Source organism: Gymnoscopelus braueri (genome assembly GCF_963280865.1).
Source record: "Gymnoscopelus braueri genome assembly, chromosome: 17".
Lineage (NCBI taxonomy): Eukaryota > Metazoa > Chordata > Actinopteri > Myctophiformes > Myctophidae > Gymnoscopelus > Gymnoscopelus braueri.
In genome coordinates this window covers 35,515,578-35,537,580 of record NC_137617.1, presented here as the reverse complement: position 1 = coordinate 35,537,580, position 22,003 = coordinate 35,515,578, and the positions used below count along the sequence as shown (strand labels likewise).

At 44.0% G+C, this 22,003-nt stretch overlaps 1 protein-coding gene across 5 annotated transcripts in view; it reads left to right on the top strand.

The window, feature by feature from the left end:
- Positions 1-20,792, top strand: part of LOC308103993 (disks large homolog 5-like) — a gene marked incomplete at its 3' end in the record, with an annotated part of 68,261 nt that extends 47,469 nt beyond the window's left edge. For 3 of the 5 annotated variants that reach the window (XM_080454231.1, XM_080454232.1, XM_080454230.1), the window contains 14 exons: positions 4-163; positions 1,283-1,348; positions 2,146-2,308; positions 2,703-2,836; positions 3,062-3,226; positions 3,638-3,821; positions 4,401-4,549; positions 5,253-5,423; positions 5,852-6,048; positions 6,737-6,880; positions 12,861-12,988; positions 14,005-14,114; positions 16,823-16,932; positions 18,420-20,792. In XM_080454231.1, the coding sequence (XP_080310357.1) occupies positions 4-163; positions 1,283-1,348; positions 2,146-2,308; positions 2,703-2,836; positions 3,062-3,226; positions 3,638-3,821; positions 4,401-4,549; positions 5,253-5,423; positions 5,852-6,048; positions 6,737-6,880; positions 12,861-12,988; positions 14,005-14,114; positions 16,823-16,932; positions 18,420-18,523 (1,985 nt within the window). The remainder of the gene's footprint in view (positions 1-3; positions 164-1,282; positions 1,349-2,145; positions 2,309-2,702; positions 2,837-3,061; positions 3,227-3,637; positions 3,822-4,400; positions 4,550-5,252; positions 5,424-5,851; positions 6,049-6,736; positions 6,881-12,860; positions 12,989-14,004; positions 14,115-16,822; positions 16,933-18,419) is intronic. The other 2 variants (XM_080454233.1, XM_080454234.1) reach the window with 2 other exon arrangements.
- Between the last annotated feature and the right edge of the window lie 1,211 nt (positions 20,793-22,003).

Here is a 22,003-nt window from a genome sequence, read left to right as displayed (position 1 = left end):
CAGGCTCCCTCTCGCACTCGGAGTGCAGCAGCCCGACGCCCCCTATGTCCCCCGTCAACCTGGAAACGTCGTCCTTCACCAGCAGCCCGTCTCAGAGCTCCATCTCCACGCAGCCCAGGATATCCGTCAGCCCCGCTCCGGTTGGTGACAGGCGCACCGACAGGTAGGCCAAGATGCCTTCTGGGTCATTATGCTGTGATCAGTCAGTGAAACAACAGCACTGACCAAACACACACACACACACACACACACACACACACTCACACCTAATTTCAGTGTTTCCCCCCAAAAATGTATGGGTCGTGGGTAGTGACTGCTTTTTGATTTGTTTGTTTTTACGTTTCCTACTACTTTTTCCCCCCTTTTTTTTCCCCCAAAAAAATTCAGACAGTAAAAAAAACAAATGGGGGATTTTTTTTTTTTTTTGAATTTCAGAAAAAAGTGCACTATTAATTAGGGCTGGAGTAATCTGAGTTCCCAGAAGTTTTTCGCCTCGCATACAAACGGGAGCGGCGAGGAACTTCTGGGCCAAAGCCCTGTTATTTCTGGGCGGGATGTAACTTACGCTCAGAATCTGAGCGGACACGCCTCTTACCGGTCTACTCGTCTAAAAAGTCCGACGAGAGGCAAACAGCAGTACACAACAATGGCGGCCGCAATTTCTCAAGGGGAAATTGCTTCCCGTCGCTCCTATTTACATGTAAGACCCACTGCATGTGGATCCCGCCCCCTTTTCTTCATTGGCTGTTGATTTGAATCAGAAATCAGTGGCCGCGCCCCTGCTGTCCAGGCTTTGAGCCGAAGCCTCCCAGACTAGGGCTGGAGTGATTAATTCATTATGTAACTTTGTGTCCCGGTGAGACACTAAATGTATATTTTGGGTCTCGAGCTAAAAAGTTTGGGAAATGCTGCCTTATTTAATCTAATTATAATTGAATAACCTACCTGCATCAGAGTGATGAAGTGCTTTTGAAACGGTAAACAATGGTGTCCCACATTAATAGGCTCGTTATCAGGTCACATCGTTAGCAGGTTCACCATCTATCATCAAAGTGGGGTCCTTGAGGGTGTTCCAGGGGGTCCCCAGCTAAATGATTCATAGTTAGGAACCAAAATGGACCCTTTACCCGTCTGTAACTTTTAGAGTTATGGGGGTCCTTGGCCAAATGCATGTACCAAATTAGGGGGTCCTTGAAATTAAAGAATTTTGAGAACCGCTGGTGTAGATGATAATTTCTCTTTTCTCCCTCGTCCCTCTTTTCCTTCTCAATCTCTTCCTCAGATGTGTTTCTTCTCACAGGCTTCCTCTGGCAGACAAGCATAAGTTCTTCTCTTTAAAAAGCTTGAGGTGTGTTAAGCGCTGCTCGGAGTCAAACATTGCACCCCACCCTTGATACCTGCGAAGGTTCCATTCACCATGCTTTCAAAGAGACCTTGAGCTGAGCACTCGTACTCTATTTAGTTATTTTTTTGTCTGAAGCGGCTCTAGTTCTCGTTTGACGGCCCTGAACGTTTGATCAAATATAATAGACGCTGTCGCCTTTGAAAGGCCTCATTCTTTGATGTGCTTCTGATTAATTCAGAGTGCTGCTGAATCTTGTATGATCGCATGCCTTTGACTTCTGAATCTAGAATGCGATTTGTGCACACAGGGCTCATCTCCGTTTCTGTACGTTGAAACGTCGTAACAGAAGGCAGCCAGGGAGTGCATCTATATTTATGTCAGTCTAGGGAGCTGCTATGAGACCCATCTTTTTACATTTTTTGCCTTTGTTAGTATATGGTATTCTTGCTCGACAGCACCGATAAGAGTCACGTTTTGCATCGTCATTCCCATCAGTCTGCGTCATTCCTCAGAATGTGACTGTAGTTTAAAATGACCTTCCCCTTTTGTCCCATTTCCATCAGTCTTTGTGTTGTTCCTCAGAATGTGACTGTAGATAAGGCACTTAAACCCTCAATACTTAGTAAATTTGACCGTTGGCTCTGTACTTGGTCTCTGCTATTTATTTCCCTCTACACCAAACCTTTGCCGAAAATAGGCGAGCTTGTAGATCTGCTGTTTTCTGCCAATGTTCCCCCCACAATAGGGATGCTAAGGTCCAAGTGGTTAAAATGACCGTCTCCCCTTTTTCCCCTGAAAAGGCCGTATTTGGAAGAGCCACGCAACGTGACGGTGCAGAAAGGGGCGGAGCCACTCGGCATCTCCATCGTGAGCGGCGAGAACGGCGGAGTGTTCGTGTCCAAAGTGACGGCGGGCAGCATCGCTCACCAAGCCCGCATGGAGTACGGTGACCAGCTACTGGAGGTACTTACTGTACCGCTGACACCCAGCCTGTTTATTGTTTATTACGGATCCCCATCCAATGAAGGCTACTCTTCCTGGGGTCCATTCAACATTCACACTTAACAATCAAATTAAAACACAAGACAATGGAATTCCACCATTACACAGTTGACACAAAACAAAACGACACAAGATTTGATGTTGGTCTTCACATGACTCCACTAAGATTCCATAAATGATTACATAAGCATCTTATACTCTCTGGTGGACAAACCACCCAATTTCTTTCTTTAAAAGCTCCAACAAAAATGAGTTTTCTTTGTGATACAGATAAAAATGAAATAGCCTGCACAGATCACTCGCTTAGTGTCGTATCTCCTGTCAGTTTGATCGATCGAATTTGTTTGCATTTCAGTTCAATGGGATCAACCTGCGGAACGCCAACGAGCAGCAGGCGCGGCTGGTCATTGGCCAGCAGTGTGACACCGTCACCATCCTGGCCCAGTACAACCCTCACATGTTTCAGCTGGGAATCCACTCCCGCTCCGGGTAAGGACCAGAGATGGGTAATTACCAGTGTACATACAGTAGCTGGTCGAATTTTTTTGTTTTGTTTCCTATAGACCTACGCAATTTACGCATCCTACTTGGGTCACGTTTTTTCCCCCCATTCTGAATTCCCATAGACGTGTTTAATATGACGTCGTATAAGAACTGTGTTCCAAAAATAAACAAATGAGCACGGCGGTTTGGATTACATTTTCGTTCCCTCAGTTCTCAGATAGAGTCCAGCAGCAGCCAGCTGAGCCCTGCAGACAGCGGTGCCACCACCCCAGACAACATGTCCACCATCGACACGCTGAGCGAGCAGGACGAGGGGACCATGACGCCTCCATCCAAACAGACCACCCCCGCCACCAGTCCTCACAGCTCCTTCAGGTAACTGGGATATCTAGCCCATTGGTTCTCAAAGTGGGGTCCGGGGACCCCCAGGGGTCCTTGAGGGAGTTCCAGGTGGTCCCCAGCTAAACGATAGATATTTAGGAACCAAATTGACCCTTATGGGTCTGTAACTCTGGGTCTGTAACTCTGACCCATACGGGTCCATTTGTACGCTCTCAGAATTAAATTAACATTGATTTTAAATTAACATTGATTTTACAATATAAATTGTAAAAATTGTAAAAAAGAGATTAAATTAATCCGTAAATTAGTCCGTAATTTTTTTAAAAACATTTTTAGAATCGGCTTCAGGTCTTAATGGGTTAAAAAAGCTTTGAGGACCACTGGTCTATGCCTTCAGGCAGCAATTGGTTGGTAGCTCAACCCTGAACACATGTCTGCTTCCAGGCTGCCTGGCACGGGTTCCCGCAAGGCCCCGGAGCCCCGTCTGGTGAGGCTGAAGAGAACCCAGGTGGAGCTAGGGGTTCAGATCTGTGGCGGTAACCTCTATGGGATCTTTGTGGAAGGCCTGGACGATGACAGCCCCGCCAAGAGTCCTGAAGGTCTCCTGCCTGGAGACTTGATATTGGAGGTAGCAGCAACATTGAGCATCCTCCTTTACCATCACTTTGTGGAAAGCCATCATAATAATGTATTTTTGGGCGGTGAAACCGCCCCTATAAGTGAGGTTTGGATATTTGTACAACAAATCCTGCGCTGTGATTGGCCAAAAATGTACCCCGCCTAACCCTGCACCGTGATTGGCCAATCACAGTCTATTCAGGACTGTGATTGGCCAGTGTCACATGACACATGTGCATAGCCCTATATAAGAAACCATAACTTTAAAAAAAACATAAATTGGTTTTTTTAAAGTTATGGTTTCTTCCATCATAAAGAGTGTTTCAATAAATGTATTTATTTTTTGTACATGATTGGTTGACTTGTGATTAGCTAGCAAGACACCGCCCACTTCACACAGGGTGTGATTTTTTTGTATAGTTTCACTTTATTTTAATCAAGGTTCAAGGTATTTATTGTCAGACATGCATACTGCATAATACACTGGCATTATGGATAGAATAGTAGTAATGATAAAGGAATAATAAACAACTGTCTGTCTGAATTATGATCACTTTTCCCACTGTTTAATGTGTGCTTTTACAAACAGTACAATGGTGTCACCATGAAAAAGAAGACGGCCGAGGAGGCTTACCTGGAAATGTTGAAACCAGCTGAAACGGCAACGTTTAAAGTCCAACGTTGTGTGGACGATCTCGCCACGGTCAAAGATTCCCCAGGAGACGGGTTCTTCGTTAGGTAACCTGCTAACATAACGATACACCGGCCTAAAATGTATTTATGTCAATTTCACAATCGTGCCATGTCAACAAACATGGGTTCTAAATAAGTTCTACATTTTATTTGATTAGAAATTCCCTAAACCTCAGATCGAATGCATGGCTGCGTTACGAGGTACCTGTTACTAAATCTGAGGGAGGGGGAAAAAAAGTATTTCTTAATTTGGTCCATGGTCGTGGAATGACTTACAGACCAAACTGAAATTAGACTTGCTAATTCTTCTGAGAAGTTTTAAAAGGTTGACTGTATGTACTTACGAGCACTTGTTCCTGTGTGGACGTGTAGCCCTGTTCAGGGTTAATTTTGTTATTTGAAAGCGCTTACCTGGGGGTTTTAGTTTTCAATTTTATTTTCTTATACTTGATGTTGTGCAAATCTTTGATCACTGTCCTTGGAGCTTTATAGGTATTTGTTGGGATGTCCTATTGTCTTTTGTACAATGGATTTTTTATCTGCCTCTTGGACAGTTCACACTTGCAAAAGATACTCTGGGCCCTATTTTGCACGTCTTAAGTACCAGGTCTTATGACTTAACTTAAGACCTGGAGGCGTGGCCAATGCTGTTTGGCAGTTTTGAGTGCTCTTACTGGTTAAATAAATACAAAATAAAAAATGGTTGAAACTTTGAATTAACCCTGCTGTGTCCCCCTGTCCTCCATAGAGCACTTTATGACCGGGTGGCGGAGGTGGAACAGGAGCTGAGCTTTAAGAGAGACGACATCCTGTACGTTGAAGACACTCTGCCCAGCGGCAACTTTGGCTACTGGGTGGCCTGGCAGCTGGACGAGAGCGCGAGGAAGATGGAGAAAGGGCAGATTCCTAGTAAATACCTGTAAGCACACAGTGGTTCTCAACCGTTTTAATGTCAATCCTCAGTGATAATTTAACTCTTGAGTGTATGAATGGAGCAAAAAAATATCAAATCTCGAATATTTCTTCCAACACTGCCTAGTAGCCTAGTAGCAGATATACAAGTTCGCAGCGCGCCACTTTGTGCCACGCTGCGAGCTTCTACATCTGCTTTTAAAGTGTGAGAACTACTGATTTTAGAAGGCATTCGTAGAATCGGCCTCAGGCCTTAACCCATTTTGGGCGGGAACCCCTATTTGTAACTATATACCTTTTGTTACCCGTTCTAATTTTTTGAATAAATATTTAGGAGGCGTTTTTAGAATCGGCCTCAGGTCTAAATGGGTTAATGGGCTAATGTTGATGGCGTAATTAAGGTCACATGAACTCTTTTGTCATTTCCCCCACCAGAATGGACCAGGAGATGTACAGAAGACACAGCGTGCCCGACATGAAAGACGAGAACGGCGCCAGCAAGACGCTGTCGGCCGCCGCCCGCAGGTCCTTCTTCCGCAGGAAGCAGAAGCACAAACGCAGCGGCTCCAAGGATGGCAAGGACATGATGGCGCTGGATGCCATCAGCACTGACTCCTTCCCCATCACAGACGGTGAGGGATATCTATTATTAACTCAAAACTGTAAACTTATTGGAATAAGTCCTCGGAAGATTGACTGATCGAATATTTTATTGACGATTATTTTTCAAATGGATGACATATCAAAGTCAAAGGCTTGTTTTGTTTCCATTGTGGTCCATTAAACATTCAACCCGAAACAACGACGAATAACGGCAAGATTATATGATCAAAACATACAGTTTGCCATTCAGAGCCCTGTTGAATGGCTCTAAGGTCTCGCTCTGTCGAGTTGACCCCATGAGCCCTGGTATTTGAAGTTATTTACTTCTTTCAGTGCACTATGCTGTTCTTGAGGGGTATAATGGTCCGGGGGGGGGTTATAGTTGAGTTCTTCAGTTTTCTTGGCATTTAGCCCATGGCCAACCTTTAGCCGTGCCCAATGTCATTATCTAACTCTACAAAGCTCAAGTTGTGTGTGTGTGTGTGTGTGTGTGCGCTTGCACCTGTGTGTGCGTGTGTGTAGCCGGCGGGAAGATAATGCCCAAATCGGCATCAATTAACCCATGCAATGCTGGGTACCAGAACATTTGTGACACGTTGTCAGTGCAATAACCCTGGGCAACACCGGCCAAGCTGATAACGCTGTGGAAAGCACTGCGTTATCAGCTTGTGCCGTACACTGCGTGACTGACGTGTTTTCTTTCTATCTTCTGTCCAGACGGAGTCAGCCTGGCGTACCAACGGGTGCAGAAGGTGGAATGCTCGTCCCCTAGACCTGTGCTTATCCTGGGGCCCCTGGTGGAGGCCAGTAAGGACATGCTGGTGAAAGAGGCCCCTGAGAAGTTTTATCGCTGCCTGCCTGGTGAGCTATTAGTCTACACATATTGTCCAGTCTTTTAGTTCAGTGGTTCTCAACCTGTGGGTCGGGACCCCCAGGGGGGTCCCCACAAGATTTATTTTGGGGGGGCGGGTGGTCCCCAGATGACAATAAAGTGACAATTAAAGGACTGGTCAAACATTGGCCAAATTGTCAAATAATATGATATTTTTACAATATTTATCTGTAGAACCGAGTCAAACTAAATGTAATGCCTCAACTCCTACATTCCAAGTGCTTGTCAGGGTTGGGGGGGGGTCCCCTGTTCAAATATGATTATTTCGGGGGGGGGGGGGGTCACGGCCTGAAAAGGTTGAGAACCACTGTATTAGTTTACTTTGTTTATAATGGCTTGGGTCATTTATTGCATCACATTTCGTTCCATTACCATGCTATAGAGAGATTTAATATAGTTGATTGTGATTAGAGTAGCAAATGGGCATCAAACGTAATGTTATTAGGGTAGCACATGGGTATTAAAGGTAGAGATACACTTGGAAACGAGAGTTATGCATATAACTAAGGTTCTACGAATTCCGGATGACCGCCAGAGGCAGTGTTTTCAACACCTGGATATCCATCACGCGCTCGCGTATGGGTCGAATATTAATACCAACAAAGTCACTCGTGACCTGTGTGCACGCACGCCACCTATATAGGGGCGGGGCACACAGCGTTCATCCTCATGAAATCTTTTCGTCAAGAACGAGATTCCGAGTGACAGTCAACTCTGGCGGTCATCCGGAATTCGTAGAACCTTAGTTATATGCATAACTCTCGTTCTACTTCATTCCTACTGACCGCCAGAGGCAGTGTTTTCAACACCTGGATGACTAATACCAACATAGTCACGAGGAATCTGCGCTTACCGAAGTCGGTTTGCAGATAGAATAAACAGACAACACCACAGCCGTCGCCACAGGATGCGAGACGGCCAGGTTGACTATATATAGGAGCGGGCAAAAGCCCATGAAAGATGAAGCCCATTCGGCTGCATCTCCTGGCCTGCTCCAAGCCTGTATCACTGAGGGAGAGGCTCTGGCAACACCCGCGGTCAAGAAAGGCCTTGGGGGAACCTAGAGGCCCCCTGAAGACGTACATTTGCCTGAACGCGGCAATGAAAGTCTCCATTAAGCCAAGCACAGCTGTGCCCTTCCTCACAGACAAATACAACCAAACTCCAGCCATCACAGCTATGTCCTGCCACAGAGCCCGGACGGGACACAATAGGCAGGTACTAGAATGCAGTTGCTCCACCTCTGGTTGAGGAGCAAACTAACAAATCATCAGGCTAGCTGACATGAAAATGCAGAAAGCCTCTGAGGACGTAAGGAGGGGTCGGCCATATGGTAAACCCAGACCCATCGGAATCCCACTTTTACAGTCTCTGGCAATGGCCATGGCCAAGCCCATCTACTCACTTTTGCAGTGAGGACAAAGAGTACTAGCAGATAGTCATCTGAGAGCAGCCCGATGTACCGGCTGGGGACAAAGCTTCCAATACCACAGGCAAGCATCATGAAGGCACCCATGCAACCTGTGGGGGCCCCACGCGGAGAGCATCTCAATGGTAGAGAGGCTGAACCCTCTATCTAACATCATCCGCAGATACCTAGGGCAGCATAAGCACAGAGCAACGCTCCAACCTATGCAGTGGCCCTTGTCCCGACTAGAGCACAGTCTACACTCGCTGGCGTGCAACGCCCTGGTGTACGATGCACAAAAATCCAGTAATTTTCGGACAATAGTATTGAATTTCAGTGGTCAATGACGCAGCCGAAGGTTAGGAGTGAGGATGCCACATGCACCTCCCCCCCTAACTGTGACAGGAGATCTTGTCTCTGTGGAGAGGCCAAGGCACTTCATTGAGAAGCTGCAGTAGGCCAGAGCATCTTGCCCTAACGGACTGGTCTGTCCCGTAAAGGGAGACCTACAGTCAACAACGCATTATGCCCTCAAGGCTAACGGTACTACCGCTCTGCCATAGCTATTCCCGTGATCCGAACTGCTATCGGATCCAAGAGGCTTCCAGTGGGAAACATGTCCGCAGCCTGGACTGTACACCCAACAAGCGCATTGCTATGAAATTTGCAAGATGAGGCAAGGTCCACGAAAGGAGCTTCCAAGCCTCCTGCAGAGACTGACTGGGTCAAGCGCCCCAGAAGGCAGACTGTTGACAAATTGTGTTATTGAACACGGCATAAACATCCTGAGGGCCAGGTGCACTGCACGCAGGTCCGGTGCATTAGCGACACTGGCTGGAGACCCTCACCATTCTGTTGCAGTCTTGGGGTTCGAAGCCCAAGCCACAAAATATATATGCACATTTGTACATGCGTGAAATTTGTCCGCTGTATTTATTTACCCATCCTAGAACTACTAGGAGCAGTGAGCAGCCATTCTCCGGCGCTCATGGGGCAATTAGGGGCTCAGACAGGGACACACATTGACCCACTTCTGGCCTGGCGTCGAACCTGGGACACCCAGAGGCTCTGGCTCATTACCAAAGTAGACAGTGCCAATTCTCTAATCATGCAAGCAACCGCCTAGAGTGATAGGCGCTGTATAGGCGCTGTATAGGCGCTGTATAGGCGCTGTATAGGCGCTGGATAGGCGCTGGATAGGCGCTGGATAGGCGCTGTGTCTGCGCATCAACACTCGCATGCCGGAGGGCCAGGGCGAGGTAGTCAAGGGAATGTCCAATACGTCACATTCCAGCCGCTGTGGCATGGCTCTAGTTAGCAGATCAGAGACTAACACTGTGGCCATGAGCAACGGTCATCCAGCTCAACAGCTTCATCTAGTGACACCACCAGAGAAGCAATGTTCACAGTTTAGGCGTTTAGCAGGCGCTCTTAATCCGGATCGACTTACAGTAAGGTAATGTAAGTAAGTAAGCAATGTTGGCATCAACCAGTGGCCTTGGGTCTAGGCCATATTGGGCTGTACTCCCCATGGCTGACAAGTCCTTGGTAAGAGGTTCTGGAACTGGCCCACATGCCAAATCTCATGATGTACGGCACCGAGGGTGTACGACAACGATAGTTGTTGGACGCATCCATCTAGGCCAAGCCGTTATGGCCAGCTGGGCTATGTACTCTCAACGCTTTTGTCCAGCGACAAGCAGTAGCGGAGTGGAACACATTTACTATGCTGAAGCTATGTTGCGGTGGTCCGCACATGGTTCCTCAAAGCGGCAGAATGGGATACATTCTCAACGCTGACCCCTTTTTTTCCTTTCGTCCAGCGACAAGCAACAGCGGAGTGGGACACACTTACTATGCTGAAGCTACGTTACGGTGGGCCGCACGTGGTTCCTCTCCTTTTTCTTTCCTCTGGCCAGCGACCAGCAGCAGCGGAGCGAGACACACTCCCAATGCCAGCGGTATATTCCAGTGGGCGCACGCCGCAGTGCAAAAGCGGCAGAGCGAGACACACTCTCAACGCTAATACTTTCCACTCCTTTCGTCCAGCGACAAGCAGTAGCGGAGCGAGACACACTCCTAATGCTTACGCTATATGGCGGTGGGCCGCCCGCCATGGTTTCTCAAGCGGCAGAGCGAGATGCACTCTCAACGCTAATCCTTTTCCCTTCTTTCGTCCAGTGACAAGCAGTAGTGGAGCGACCAGCAGCAGCGGAGCGAGACACACTCCCAATGCTAGGGGTATATTCCATTGGGGGGCACGCCGCAGTGGCACTCAAATCCGCCCCAACCAGGCCAACCCAGTCGGCCTTTCTGCCAGCAGTATGCCGCTGCAATTAGCCAAACATTCACAGCCATAGCCTGTGTCAGGCACCATAGTCAGGACATGACCGGCACAAGTAATGGACCTTCCCTTCTGGGACCAGCAATTGTTGCAATAATCCATGGGCAACAGCAACAGAGTGAGACACTCAATACTACTGATGACGTAGCCGTAGCAAAAGCGAGAATCATTCAGGCTACAGTGTCAAGGACACAGTATGATAGTCAAGAAGTGGCAAAGCAAAACACACTTCAATCGTCATATAGAGTTATTTAAGAATATTTCACTACCAAGCACATAGTATTATCTGGATAGCAGCAGAGCGACATATCCTCAAGCTATGCCATCAGTATTCACAGTATACTGCATATGTTGAATAGCAGGAGTGAGTACCAGGTACACACAGTATTAGTGGGTAACAGCAGCAGAGTGAGATACACTTGTGCTATTGGTAACGTAGCCATAGCAACAGAGCGAGAATCGTTCAAGCTACAGCGTCAAGTACATATGTACTTGTTAATGTATTGTGTCTTGGACACAATTAACACAATTAACATTAATGTTAATTAATGTTGTCTTGGACCCCAGGGAGAATAGCTGCTGGTTTCCCTTTTGCCGCAGCTAATGGGGATCCATTGCCAATAAACAAAGCTTATTGATTATCAGTACCCAGAGTACAATGTTACTAATATGTAACTTCGTCGTAGCAAGGAGCGACAACCACTCAAGCCACAGTGTCAAGTCATGTGTCAAGTACCCACAGTATGATAGCCAAGTGATGGCAAGGCAAGACACACTTGAACCATACCAGTATTATAATTCCATTTTACTACCAAGCACAAAGCAGTATAACCTGAATAGCAGCAGCGAGTCACACTCAAGCTATGATACACACTCAAACTGTGAGGTTAAGCACACAGTGGCAGTATTGGCATATATGCTGCTTAAGTCAGCTGTCATTGATCAGCGAGACCTCTTTTATCCCATTAAGACCTGGAACTGTGTCATTTTTAGACTTGAGCTAAAAAGCATTATTTTACACTTTGGCTATTCAAAAATAGCAGATCTACAAGCTCATAGCGCGGCACCAAGTACCTGTAGTAATAGGTACACAGTATATCGTCCAATAACGACAGAGTGAAGCACACTATGGATGTCCTTTATTAGCTGCAGCTAAATTATATTTGGACTGGTTAAATTGGGGTTTGAACCAGGGACCTACAGACTTGCAGGTAGACAGTGTACTGACTGAGCCGGATAGCAAACAAGCTAACAAGCGCCATATGTCTGGTAGATAGAATGTCTGCGTCAAAGTGAGAACCACTTTCAGCAAAAACATTCACAGAAGAGCTCTCATACAGTGGTGTAAAGTAACTAAGTACATGTACTCCGTACTGTACTTAAGTACAATTTCGCTTGGGTATTTGTACTTTAATGGAGCCCAGTTACCTGCCACTGCGCTCATTAACGCTTTGGTCGTCTCCTCGAGGCGAAAGAACACCTTCTATGAGACACATTAACCAGTCAATCTGGCTCCACCGCCGTCGTCTCATCGAGGCGAGAGACGGTCTTCTCAAAGCGGCAGAATGGGATACATCCTCAACGCTGAATACTTTCCCCTCTTTTACTTTATTTGTCTGTAAACAGCACAATACATGCACTCACCGTCGCCAATGCACAGCTATGGCTCCATAGTTATCCGTGCCAGGTTCAACAACAACGGTGGAGCGGGGAAAGTTAACGGTGTTATTGTCGTTAGCTCCAATGCTACAAGCAGCCGCTAACTCCATTCACCGTCGCCTTTTCTTCATGCTTTTTTTTTTTTTTTTTTTCTCTCCTTCCTTGTTCCTTTCCGACAGCCCCTATAAACGGGGTAACGTAATTCCATGGTAGCAGGCTACGCAGTCTCTGGAGGACGGACCGTAGTCCGTAGCCCCAACCGTGTTGGTTACGAAACTTCACGCGCAGCTGCAAGTATCGACCTACGCTTTGGAGGCGAAAAGATGAAAGAGGATGAACGCTGTGTGCCCCGCCCCTATATAGGTGGCGTGCGTGCACACAGGTCACGAGTGACTTTGTTGGTATTAATATTCGACCCATACGCGAGCGCGTGATGGATATCCAGGTGTTGAAAACACTGCCTCTGGCGGTCAGTAGGAATGAAGTAGAACGACAGTTTTAAAGGCTCTTAAATGTGTTTAATACATTTTGCTTCCAGAGGTGATGAAGGCGTCTCAGCAGGCAATCGAGCGAGGGGTGAAGGATTGCGTTTTCATCGACTTCAAACGAAGGAGCGGCCATTTTGATGTGACAACTGTTGCTTCAATTAAGGAAATCACAGAGAGGGTATGCCGTTCTCACTTTATTATAGCCGTGTACCAGGCCTGTGTGAAGTGAGTAACTACAAAAATGTGACCATCTCTCCATAAAGTGCACACTTCATGTCCCCTTTTGGGAAAACATTCAATTTCACACATTTTTGTTGATAATAAAACAACATTTTATAATTGTTTATAATACCCAGTTGTATATTAGCTTATTGTATTTATTAATTTACTATAATATAGTCAATTAATAAATACGATAATCTAATTGGCACTAACTTGTCATTTTGAACAGTTATCAAGATGCTAGCCTAAATATTACACATATTATGTGTAACATGTAGACTAGCATAATTATCATGTGAAAAACTGTTTGAACCCCAGCATCCATATTCTTGGGGGAACATTAGCTACGTGGCGTTGCAACTTGCGACACGTTGTGAACATTTGGACCCCCAATTTGTGAGAATTTGACATGAAAAACCATGAGAACCACTGCTCTATACAGCCGCAATAGGTGTGTGTGTGTGTGTGTGTGTGTGTGTGTGTGTGTGTGTGTGTGTGTGTGTGTGTGTGTGTGTGTGTGTGTGTGTGTGTGTGTGTGTGTGTGTGTGTGTGTGTGTGTGTGTGTGTGTGTGTGTGTGTGTGTGTGTGTGACGAGCCCAAAAGAAGCAACTATTATAGGCCACATGAGCACTTTAAACCTGTATACTGTACATCGGCTATTTGAAAATAGCCGATCCACAAGATCACAACGCCTCGCAATGCGACACGTTGTGAGCTTGTAGATCTGCTATATTCCCAAAAAAACAGAATTAAAACATTTGGAAGCAAGCCCAAATAAGCAACTACACTTTATAAACAAGCCCAAAAGCAACTACCAATATTTACAAGCAACTTTACAGAAAAAGAAGCCCAAGGTCGCTTATAATACGTAGACATGGCAAGAATTGTGTGTGTGTGTGTGTGTGTGTGGGTGAGTGGATTATGTTAAAATTTCCCACCCCATTCCTCATGTTTTGTCATTTTCTCTCATAGAACTGTCACTGTTTGCTTGACATTGCTCCTCACGCCATTGAACGACTTCACAGCGTTCACATCTACCCAATCGTCATATTCATTCGCTACAAAAATGCCAAGCAGATAAAGTGAGTAGTCACGCGATTATGGATGTTTGTATATTTCTTTTGGTTTTATTTATACTTTATTTGTTACCTAAAGAAATGTCACGGCTGTGTCAACTGTCAAGTGCTCATGCTTTCTTGGTTGTTTCTCTGCCGTTTGATTTCATGTCATTGTTCTCGAGAATGTTCCAAAGGCATGTTCTTTAGATTCATTCCCCCAAAGCCCCTCGTCAGTATTCAGAAAATCTAATCGACATTGAAATTCATGGCAAAGGCTTATTGTAAAATATACATACTGTACATGCACACTCTAAAATACTTTTGGTATCGATGTATTATTTAGTTGTAGTTTAATATAGTCTACTTAATATAGTTGTCTTGACACAGAGTTACAATGTGTTGTAACAGAACCAAGCGCTAGTTCTGTTAGTCTGTTGAGTGAAATCAATCTTATGTATTTACGGTAATTTATTTTGACTGGTTTGTACACTATCTATTAATTAGACAGAGCTTAGGATGTACTGTACATACAGGCCTGGAATTTCCTCCTCATCATTATTCTTTTTTAATACATAGTGTAACTATCCAGTGAAATAAAAAATAAAAAAAGCTGTTTATTTCGCAAAACAATGTATTGGTATTTACAAAATACTAATATTTATAGAAGCTCCTAAGTCAAAGGTTAATTTACTAATCAGAGTCACTGGGCTCCTTTTAAGATGGGGAGTCAGGGGGAGTTAAGAATTCACAATCTCAACAAAAAGACACTGGTGTCTAAGGCCCCGTTTAGACGACAATATCAGATGTTTAGATGACAATGGCATTTTTGGGGGTTGAAACCGCAACAAAGGGGAAACCCTCTTCCAGAGTGGAAATCTTTGGAAATGCTCCGCCTCGCATCTCCGTGTAAAGGTGCAATACAGGGGAAACGGCAAAATGTGTGAGGTCATGGCTCACGCTGCGTATGCTATTACATCGATGTAAACAAACAGCTGTGATAGGAAGTAGAACGGAAAGTGGTTCTACACATGCGTGACTGGTCTATCTGGCAGCGCGTCTCACCGCCACCTTGCCACCTGGCATGCACACTACAGCAGGGGTCTTCAACAGGGGGTCCGGGACCCCTAGGGGGTCCTCAGAGCTACTATAGGGGGTCCGCCAAATCTTTGTGTGATAGGATTTAGTTTTTTTACATTAACCACTTGAACCCTAGAATTCCTTTTCTGAGGGGAACATTAGCCGAAAATAGCAGATCTACAAGCTCACAACGCCTCGCAGCGCGAGGCGTTGTGAGCTTGTAGATCGGCTATTTCTGGCAAAGAGGTAAAAAAAAGAGGAAAAAAGAGCAGACTAAGTAAAAAAAAAACTTTTATCTGAAACACAAGAGTAGGGGTCCCTGCTTCATCTCTCTCTCAGCTAGGGGGTCCTTGGCCTGAGAACTTTGAAGACCCCTGCACTACAGCGTGGCCACTGTGGCCTCAGGGCATATCGTTTTTTTTGAGGGGCAGAAGGCCAAACTGAGAGGGCCTCCACAGCGGCCGTGGCCTTCATGGCCTCCATGAAATTCCAATCCTGCCCTGTGTACATTATTTACTATACTAAATACTTTGTCTAGTTATTCGTCACATATCTGCTCTCAAATGCATTTCTGTCATTCTTGTCAAAGGCATTCTTACGACTAATCAATCAATCCAATTGATTCGATCACATCTTCATCCGTCTAGCTGCTCTAGCCTTCTTCTCCACCACCTGCCCCTCCCAGGGCGGGGATAGAATAATTGTGATTTACTGAAGATTCCGGTCTTGTAAACACAGGAGGAGATTATAAGTCTGACCCTTTGCTCAGGTCTTTTATGTTTATACACGCGCACACACACACACACACACACACACACACACACACACACACACACACACACACACACACACACACACACACACACACACACACACACACACACACACACACACCCCCACACACACACACACACACACACACACACAGAGAGAGAGAGACAGACATAGGTCTTACAGAACAGACCATCTCAAACACACACACACACACACACAGACATAGGTCTGACAGAACAGACCATCTCACACACACACACACACACACACACACACACACACACACACACACACACACACACACACACACACACACACACACACACACACACACCCACACACAGTGGTGTGGCAGTCAGTGATTGCTGCTAAGCCCCCTCTGTCATCAGCAGAGTGCCAGCTGTCCCAGCGACAGGCTAGCCTGTGGGGTCTGTGGCTCCGCTTTGTGGCGTGGGCGTCTAAAGCAATGGCTGACTCCCCCATCACACACACACACACACACACACACACACACACACACACACACACACACACACACACAGCACCCAGTGCCGGCCTTAGACAGAGGCTCAAGCTACTCTGTGTTATTTCCCTTTCTCTGGAGGGAATCAGCAACCCAAAATGTCAACTGCATACGTAATGCCAAGGAAAGCTCGAGCATAATTCTAGATGGACACAGATATACATAGATGCCATTAGTAGCATTCATTTCTTGTTTCTTTCCAAAGACAATAAATAAAACCTAACACGTATTTATAGGCAATACTTGGAATTTGGAAGTCCTACTGTATGGTGGTCATTGTCTTACAGTGTCTATCCAGTGTTATTTTCTACAGGTTCCAGTATTTATAATATTTTTGATGATCTTGTTCCCTCCTCAGAGAGCAGAAGGATCCTCTTTACCTGCGGGATAAAGTCTCTCAGAAACATTCCAAGGAGCAGTTTGAGACTGCACAGAAAACGGAGCAGGACTACAGCAAGTTTTTCACAGGTGAGTGGCATGATCGACTTTGCACTCAAGATATCTCAAAATCCAATGCCGGAATACCATGAAACTTGCCTGTCCCAACACTTTGGTCCAGTTGTTACTTGTTTCCCAAACAGTGGGATCGACTGAGCTTGTAGATCTGCTATTTTCACTAGTTTGGGTCCTGGGGATAAATCTAAATTCTCTTTTGGGTCTCAAGGCGAGACCAACGGGTTCATGAGCTCCAGCACCTAATCATTTACAAATTAAGCACTCTGCACACGACCAATATGTCGACAAACTGTTTTCTTACATGTTCTTGTAATGATCATATTTACATAGTGTTTTTACCGACGGCCTAGAGAACTCTTCATTGGTATTGCCCTGCAGCGCTAACCCTCAGGGACATAACTCACACCCCAGAATACTTTATAACCCACAGACTGCATTAGAGGCCAGGCAGTAATATGTACAGTACACATTGTACCCTCTCAGAGTTAAATTGATTCTGACAGTGTACGACCGCTTACTTAGACCATTATTGAAGAGAGGTTGGAAGACACATTTTAAAGGTAGGGTAAGTGATATTTTTTGGTTAAAACAAAAAGTATTTTGTTAAAAGGTTAAAATACTATATTCTGATAGTAATCATTGCTATAGAGTGTTTTTTCAGTAACAGATGTCTCCCTGTCTCTCCAGCTCTTTAATAAACAGAAAATACATTTTTCGGTAGGTGTCAAAATCTCAGCCAATCAGGATAAAGTACCCATTTTTAAGCTTAATTTGTATAGTGTTCCAGTTCCAATTTTGCCTGCTCATTTCTTAGTGTCATCACTTCCAATTTCACTTGTTTAATCTGTATCCTGATTGAGTTCTCTATCCTGGTTGGATAAAATTGGAAATGAAACTGAAACTGAAACGAAAATGCATTTTCTGTTTAATAAAGAGCTGGAGAGACAAGGAGACTCCTAATACTGAACAAACACTCTATAGCAATGAGTACTATCAGAATATAGAGCTATTTAACTATTATTTTAACCAACGCAAATCACTTACCCTACCTTTAAGTGAAAGTGGGGTGTAAGTGGAATTAGGGCTGCAACTATTGTTTCTTTTTTTAGAGACTATTCTATTGATTACTCGTTACGAATAATCGAGAACCGTGTTTCTTTATTTTTTTAATCTTTTTTGAAAGTTGCTATGTATATCAAAGAATCAATTAAACCACTATTTAATATTTATATATATATAATATATCAGTATTGTGAAAAAATACTGAAAATTGCTGATCTACAAGCTCTACAAGCTTTTTAAACTGAAATCGTATAATTTCTTTTTTTAGTTTTTGCCCCTTACTGACATGCCCAAGATAGGGATAGATTATGAATCAATTATTCTACGAAATCATCGATTATCGATGTATTTTTTATAATCGATGAAATTGATTAAAGTTCGATTAAACTCTTGCACCTCATTTCAATTGAACACTACCCCATGCTGTCGTGTTTCAGGTGTTGTACAAGGAGGCAGTCTGTCCTACATTTGCACTCAGATCCTGACCATCGTGGAACAGGAACAGAATAAAGTTCTGTGGATCCCAGATGGAGCGCCATAAGCAGAAAACATCCTGCTTTTCCTCGTCGCTCATCGGCCGTCAACCCCCTGGCACCTCAGCAAAGAGCTTTATACGTACAGCAGTGGTGATTCTCAACCCTCCAGTTTGATAACGGACCCCCATTACAATTCTTCATCACTTGGGAACCCAATCTTCGCTGTAAAAAGACTCTGCGTTAATTTTAACTCTGAGAGTGTTGTTCCTTTTTTTTGTTCGCTCTCAGAGTAAACAGACACATAAAGGTCCATGTTGTGGACCCCTGGTGGTCCTGAGAACCGGTTGACGTACAGTATGGTACACCATGAGGGGGGCATCACCCTGGACTATATAAACAATGCTACTGTACGTTCTCCCCCACACGATTATAGCAATATCCTGGTTTGTAATAGCACTGATTCTATTAATCCCACTCCAGTAGTGATGTACAACAGGTAGCCATTTTGTTTACACTAGTATTTCATGTAACGCATACTTGAATGTTGTTTGGTTTTCCTTCTAACGCTGGCATCTCCTTTTTATTCTTTTTATATTCCCAAGAATATTCAGGACCACAGGTAGACTGCATTGATAATATGCATTTAAGTCAGTCAAGACTTAACCACTTTAAACCCTCTATGCATAGTAAAACAGACCTTTTTAGTAGCAACTGTACTTGGTACGCTTTTTTTCCCCTCTCCAATACCGACCACCAAATCTCTTTGACAAAAATAGCCGATCTACAAGCTCACACGTTGTGAGCTGGGGGCAGTGGCTCTCTGGACTTGGAGCGGCCGCTTGGGAATCAAGAAGGTTCCTGGTTAGATCCCCGGCTTACCCCCAGTGTTACTGTCAAAGTGCTCTTGAGCAACACACTAACCCCCTGTGAGCTCTCGATGAGCGGGTTGGTGCCAGTGTGTGTGTGAATGGGTGAATGTAATGCACATTGTAAAGCGCTTCGAATAAAGGCGCCTATATTTTACCTTGTAGATCTGCTATTTTTGGCGAACCCCCCCCCTCCCCTCCCCTCCCCTCCCCCCAGAAGTGGTTCAAGTGGTTAATACAGCTGAGGACAGAATAGATAATGGCTCTGTCTCCCCTCTTATTATATTCCTATATATGTTTTTTTTGCCATAATTTAATTTGTCCAGTCACATCAAAGACGGTGGTTATGAATCCCATTTTTTGGTACACAAATGTAGCGTTGTACATATTTAACCCATTCAATCCGGGAACGCATCTTGTGTCATTTTAGATTTCTTTGGCTATTCAAAAATAGCAGATATACAAGCACCGAGTGCCGCGCTATGAACTTGTAGATCTGCTGTTTTTGAAAAATCGTGAAAGTTTGTGCAAATCTTTGAATTTTTTTAAAGCAAACATTTCTAACTCAAATCTTTGCTTCTAGGGGGTCCCTGGAACAAAATATTTTGAGATGGGTGGTCCACGGCCAAATGCGTTTTAGGTGTTCCTTGAAAAGTTTGAGTACCACTGATATAGCATAACATACGTTTTTCAGAAAACTGTTTTGAAGACACTTCTATGCGTTCTCAGATTGAATGGGTTAATAGGAAGAAGCTCGTTTTCCTTTTTTTTTAAATCTTTTTGGGCAAATCTAAACCATCCACTTGTTGCAGTCCCAGCGCGTGCCTGCATGCGTATCCTTAATGATCTGCCATGGCACAATTCTGTCCTCAAGCTTAAACTCATTGTGCCAAAAGAAGTGTCTTTACTTCTTTTTACAATGTCCTTCCAGTCATTTATTTACACCAAGATATTCATTTTTTAATTAACGTTACAGGTACGTTAGTCTTCACTTTATAGATTAAATTGTATCGAAGTATTGTACTGATATTACCAATATTGATTTAAATACTGTCCGTTGCTCCTGTTTCTGAAGTGGATTATTTAAGAAGGGATCTTTTATTTTGTTGTCAGGTAGAAACCTCTCCATCTCCATGTTTCAACTTTTTAAGTTTTAAATAAAGGAATGCCCTACTTCATCGTACAAGAGTGTCACACAAAACTACAAGCTCACAACGCGACACTCTTGTGAGCTTGTAGATCGGCTTTTTTTCACTATTTTAAAGTGTTTTAAAAGTAATAATAAAAAAGGAACGGTTTTGGACATACAAGGTTTCCACCCCGACAAATTCTTGTTTCGTGGCTGTCTGTCAACTGTATTTACAAGCACGACTTTTGGCTTGTCTGTCACATTGTCAACATTTCACCTTTTCAGCTTGGATGAAGCGGTCCTGATTGCTTCCGAATGAAATTAAAAATTTGCATCAAATGTTAAAAGAAAATAAATACTGTTAATATAAAGCAAGTGTTCAAATTTCTTTACCAAATGGTCTGCTAGTATTATGTTTATATTTGTTTAATACAGGTATAGGTCATTTATAAAAAAAAGAACGTGTCATTATGTATCTAATATCTACGCAGTGATATTAGTCTGGAATCTCTGTGGTCCCTCACAACTTCAGAGGGAGAGAAGTCCAGTCTGGAACCAGGCTATTGTCAATGGACATTTAAAGGTAAAAAAGTACAAACTTTGGCAGGCTACTAGTCCTACATACTCCATTCAAACTTTAAATGTTCATCTTACTGTGAACATGTTTGCCTGAAAACAAATCTTTGAAATGTTTCATAGTTTTAGAAATATACTCCTTTAAAAGTTTTGGCATGTCAAAAAACACTTTCACCTAGAAACTCACACTTTTTATAATTCATCTTACTGTGGACACAAATGCTTGAACGTTTTACTTTGAAATGTTTTGTAGTTTTTGAGATATTTAACTTTTAAAACGTACATCTGAAAACCAGCAAGGACATCTTTCCAACTTATACCTGGTGCTTTTACCTTTATCTAATCTTTCAGTGAACACCAGGCAAGTGAACAGAATGAGTAAGAACCTCTGTGGTGCAGTGGTTTAGATATAGGGCTTGTAACCGGAAAGTTCCCAGTTCAAATTTAACCAGGACATTTTTCCAACTTTTACCTGACTCTTGCACCTTTATCTAATCTTTCACTGAAGAGCGTGCAAGAGACCAGAGAAAGTATGAACCACGGTGGAGCAGTGGTTAAGATACAGGCCTTGCACACAGAAAGTCCTGAGTTCAAAATCAGCAAGGACATCTTTCCAACTTTTACCTGCTGCTTTTACCTTTATCTAATCTTTCAGTGAAGGCCACGCAAGTTAACATATTAAGTAAGAACCACTGTGGTGCAGTGGTTTAGATACAGAACAGGAGGTTCCCGGCTCAAATCCAATCAGGACATTTTTCTTGTAGATCAGCTATTTTCAAATGGCCAAAATGTATATAGGGCTGAAGAAGTTGTTAATGCATATTTTGTGATAATAATCAAAATCTACAAAGTAACTAGTAACTAAAGTTTTCAAAGAATTGTAGTGGAGTAAAAGTACAATGTTTGCCTCTGAGATGTAGTGGAGTAGAAGTAAAAGTACTGAACATTGGAAATACTCCAGTAAAGTAAAAAAT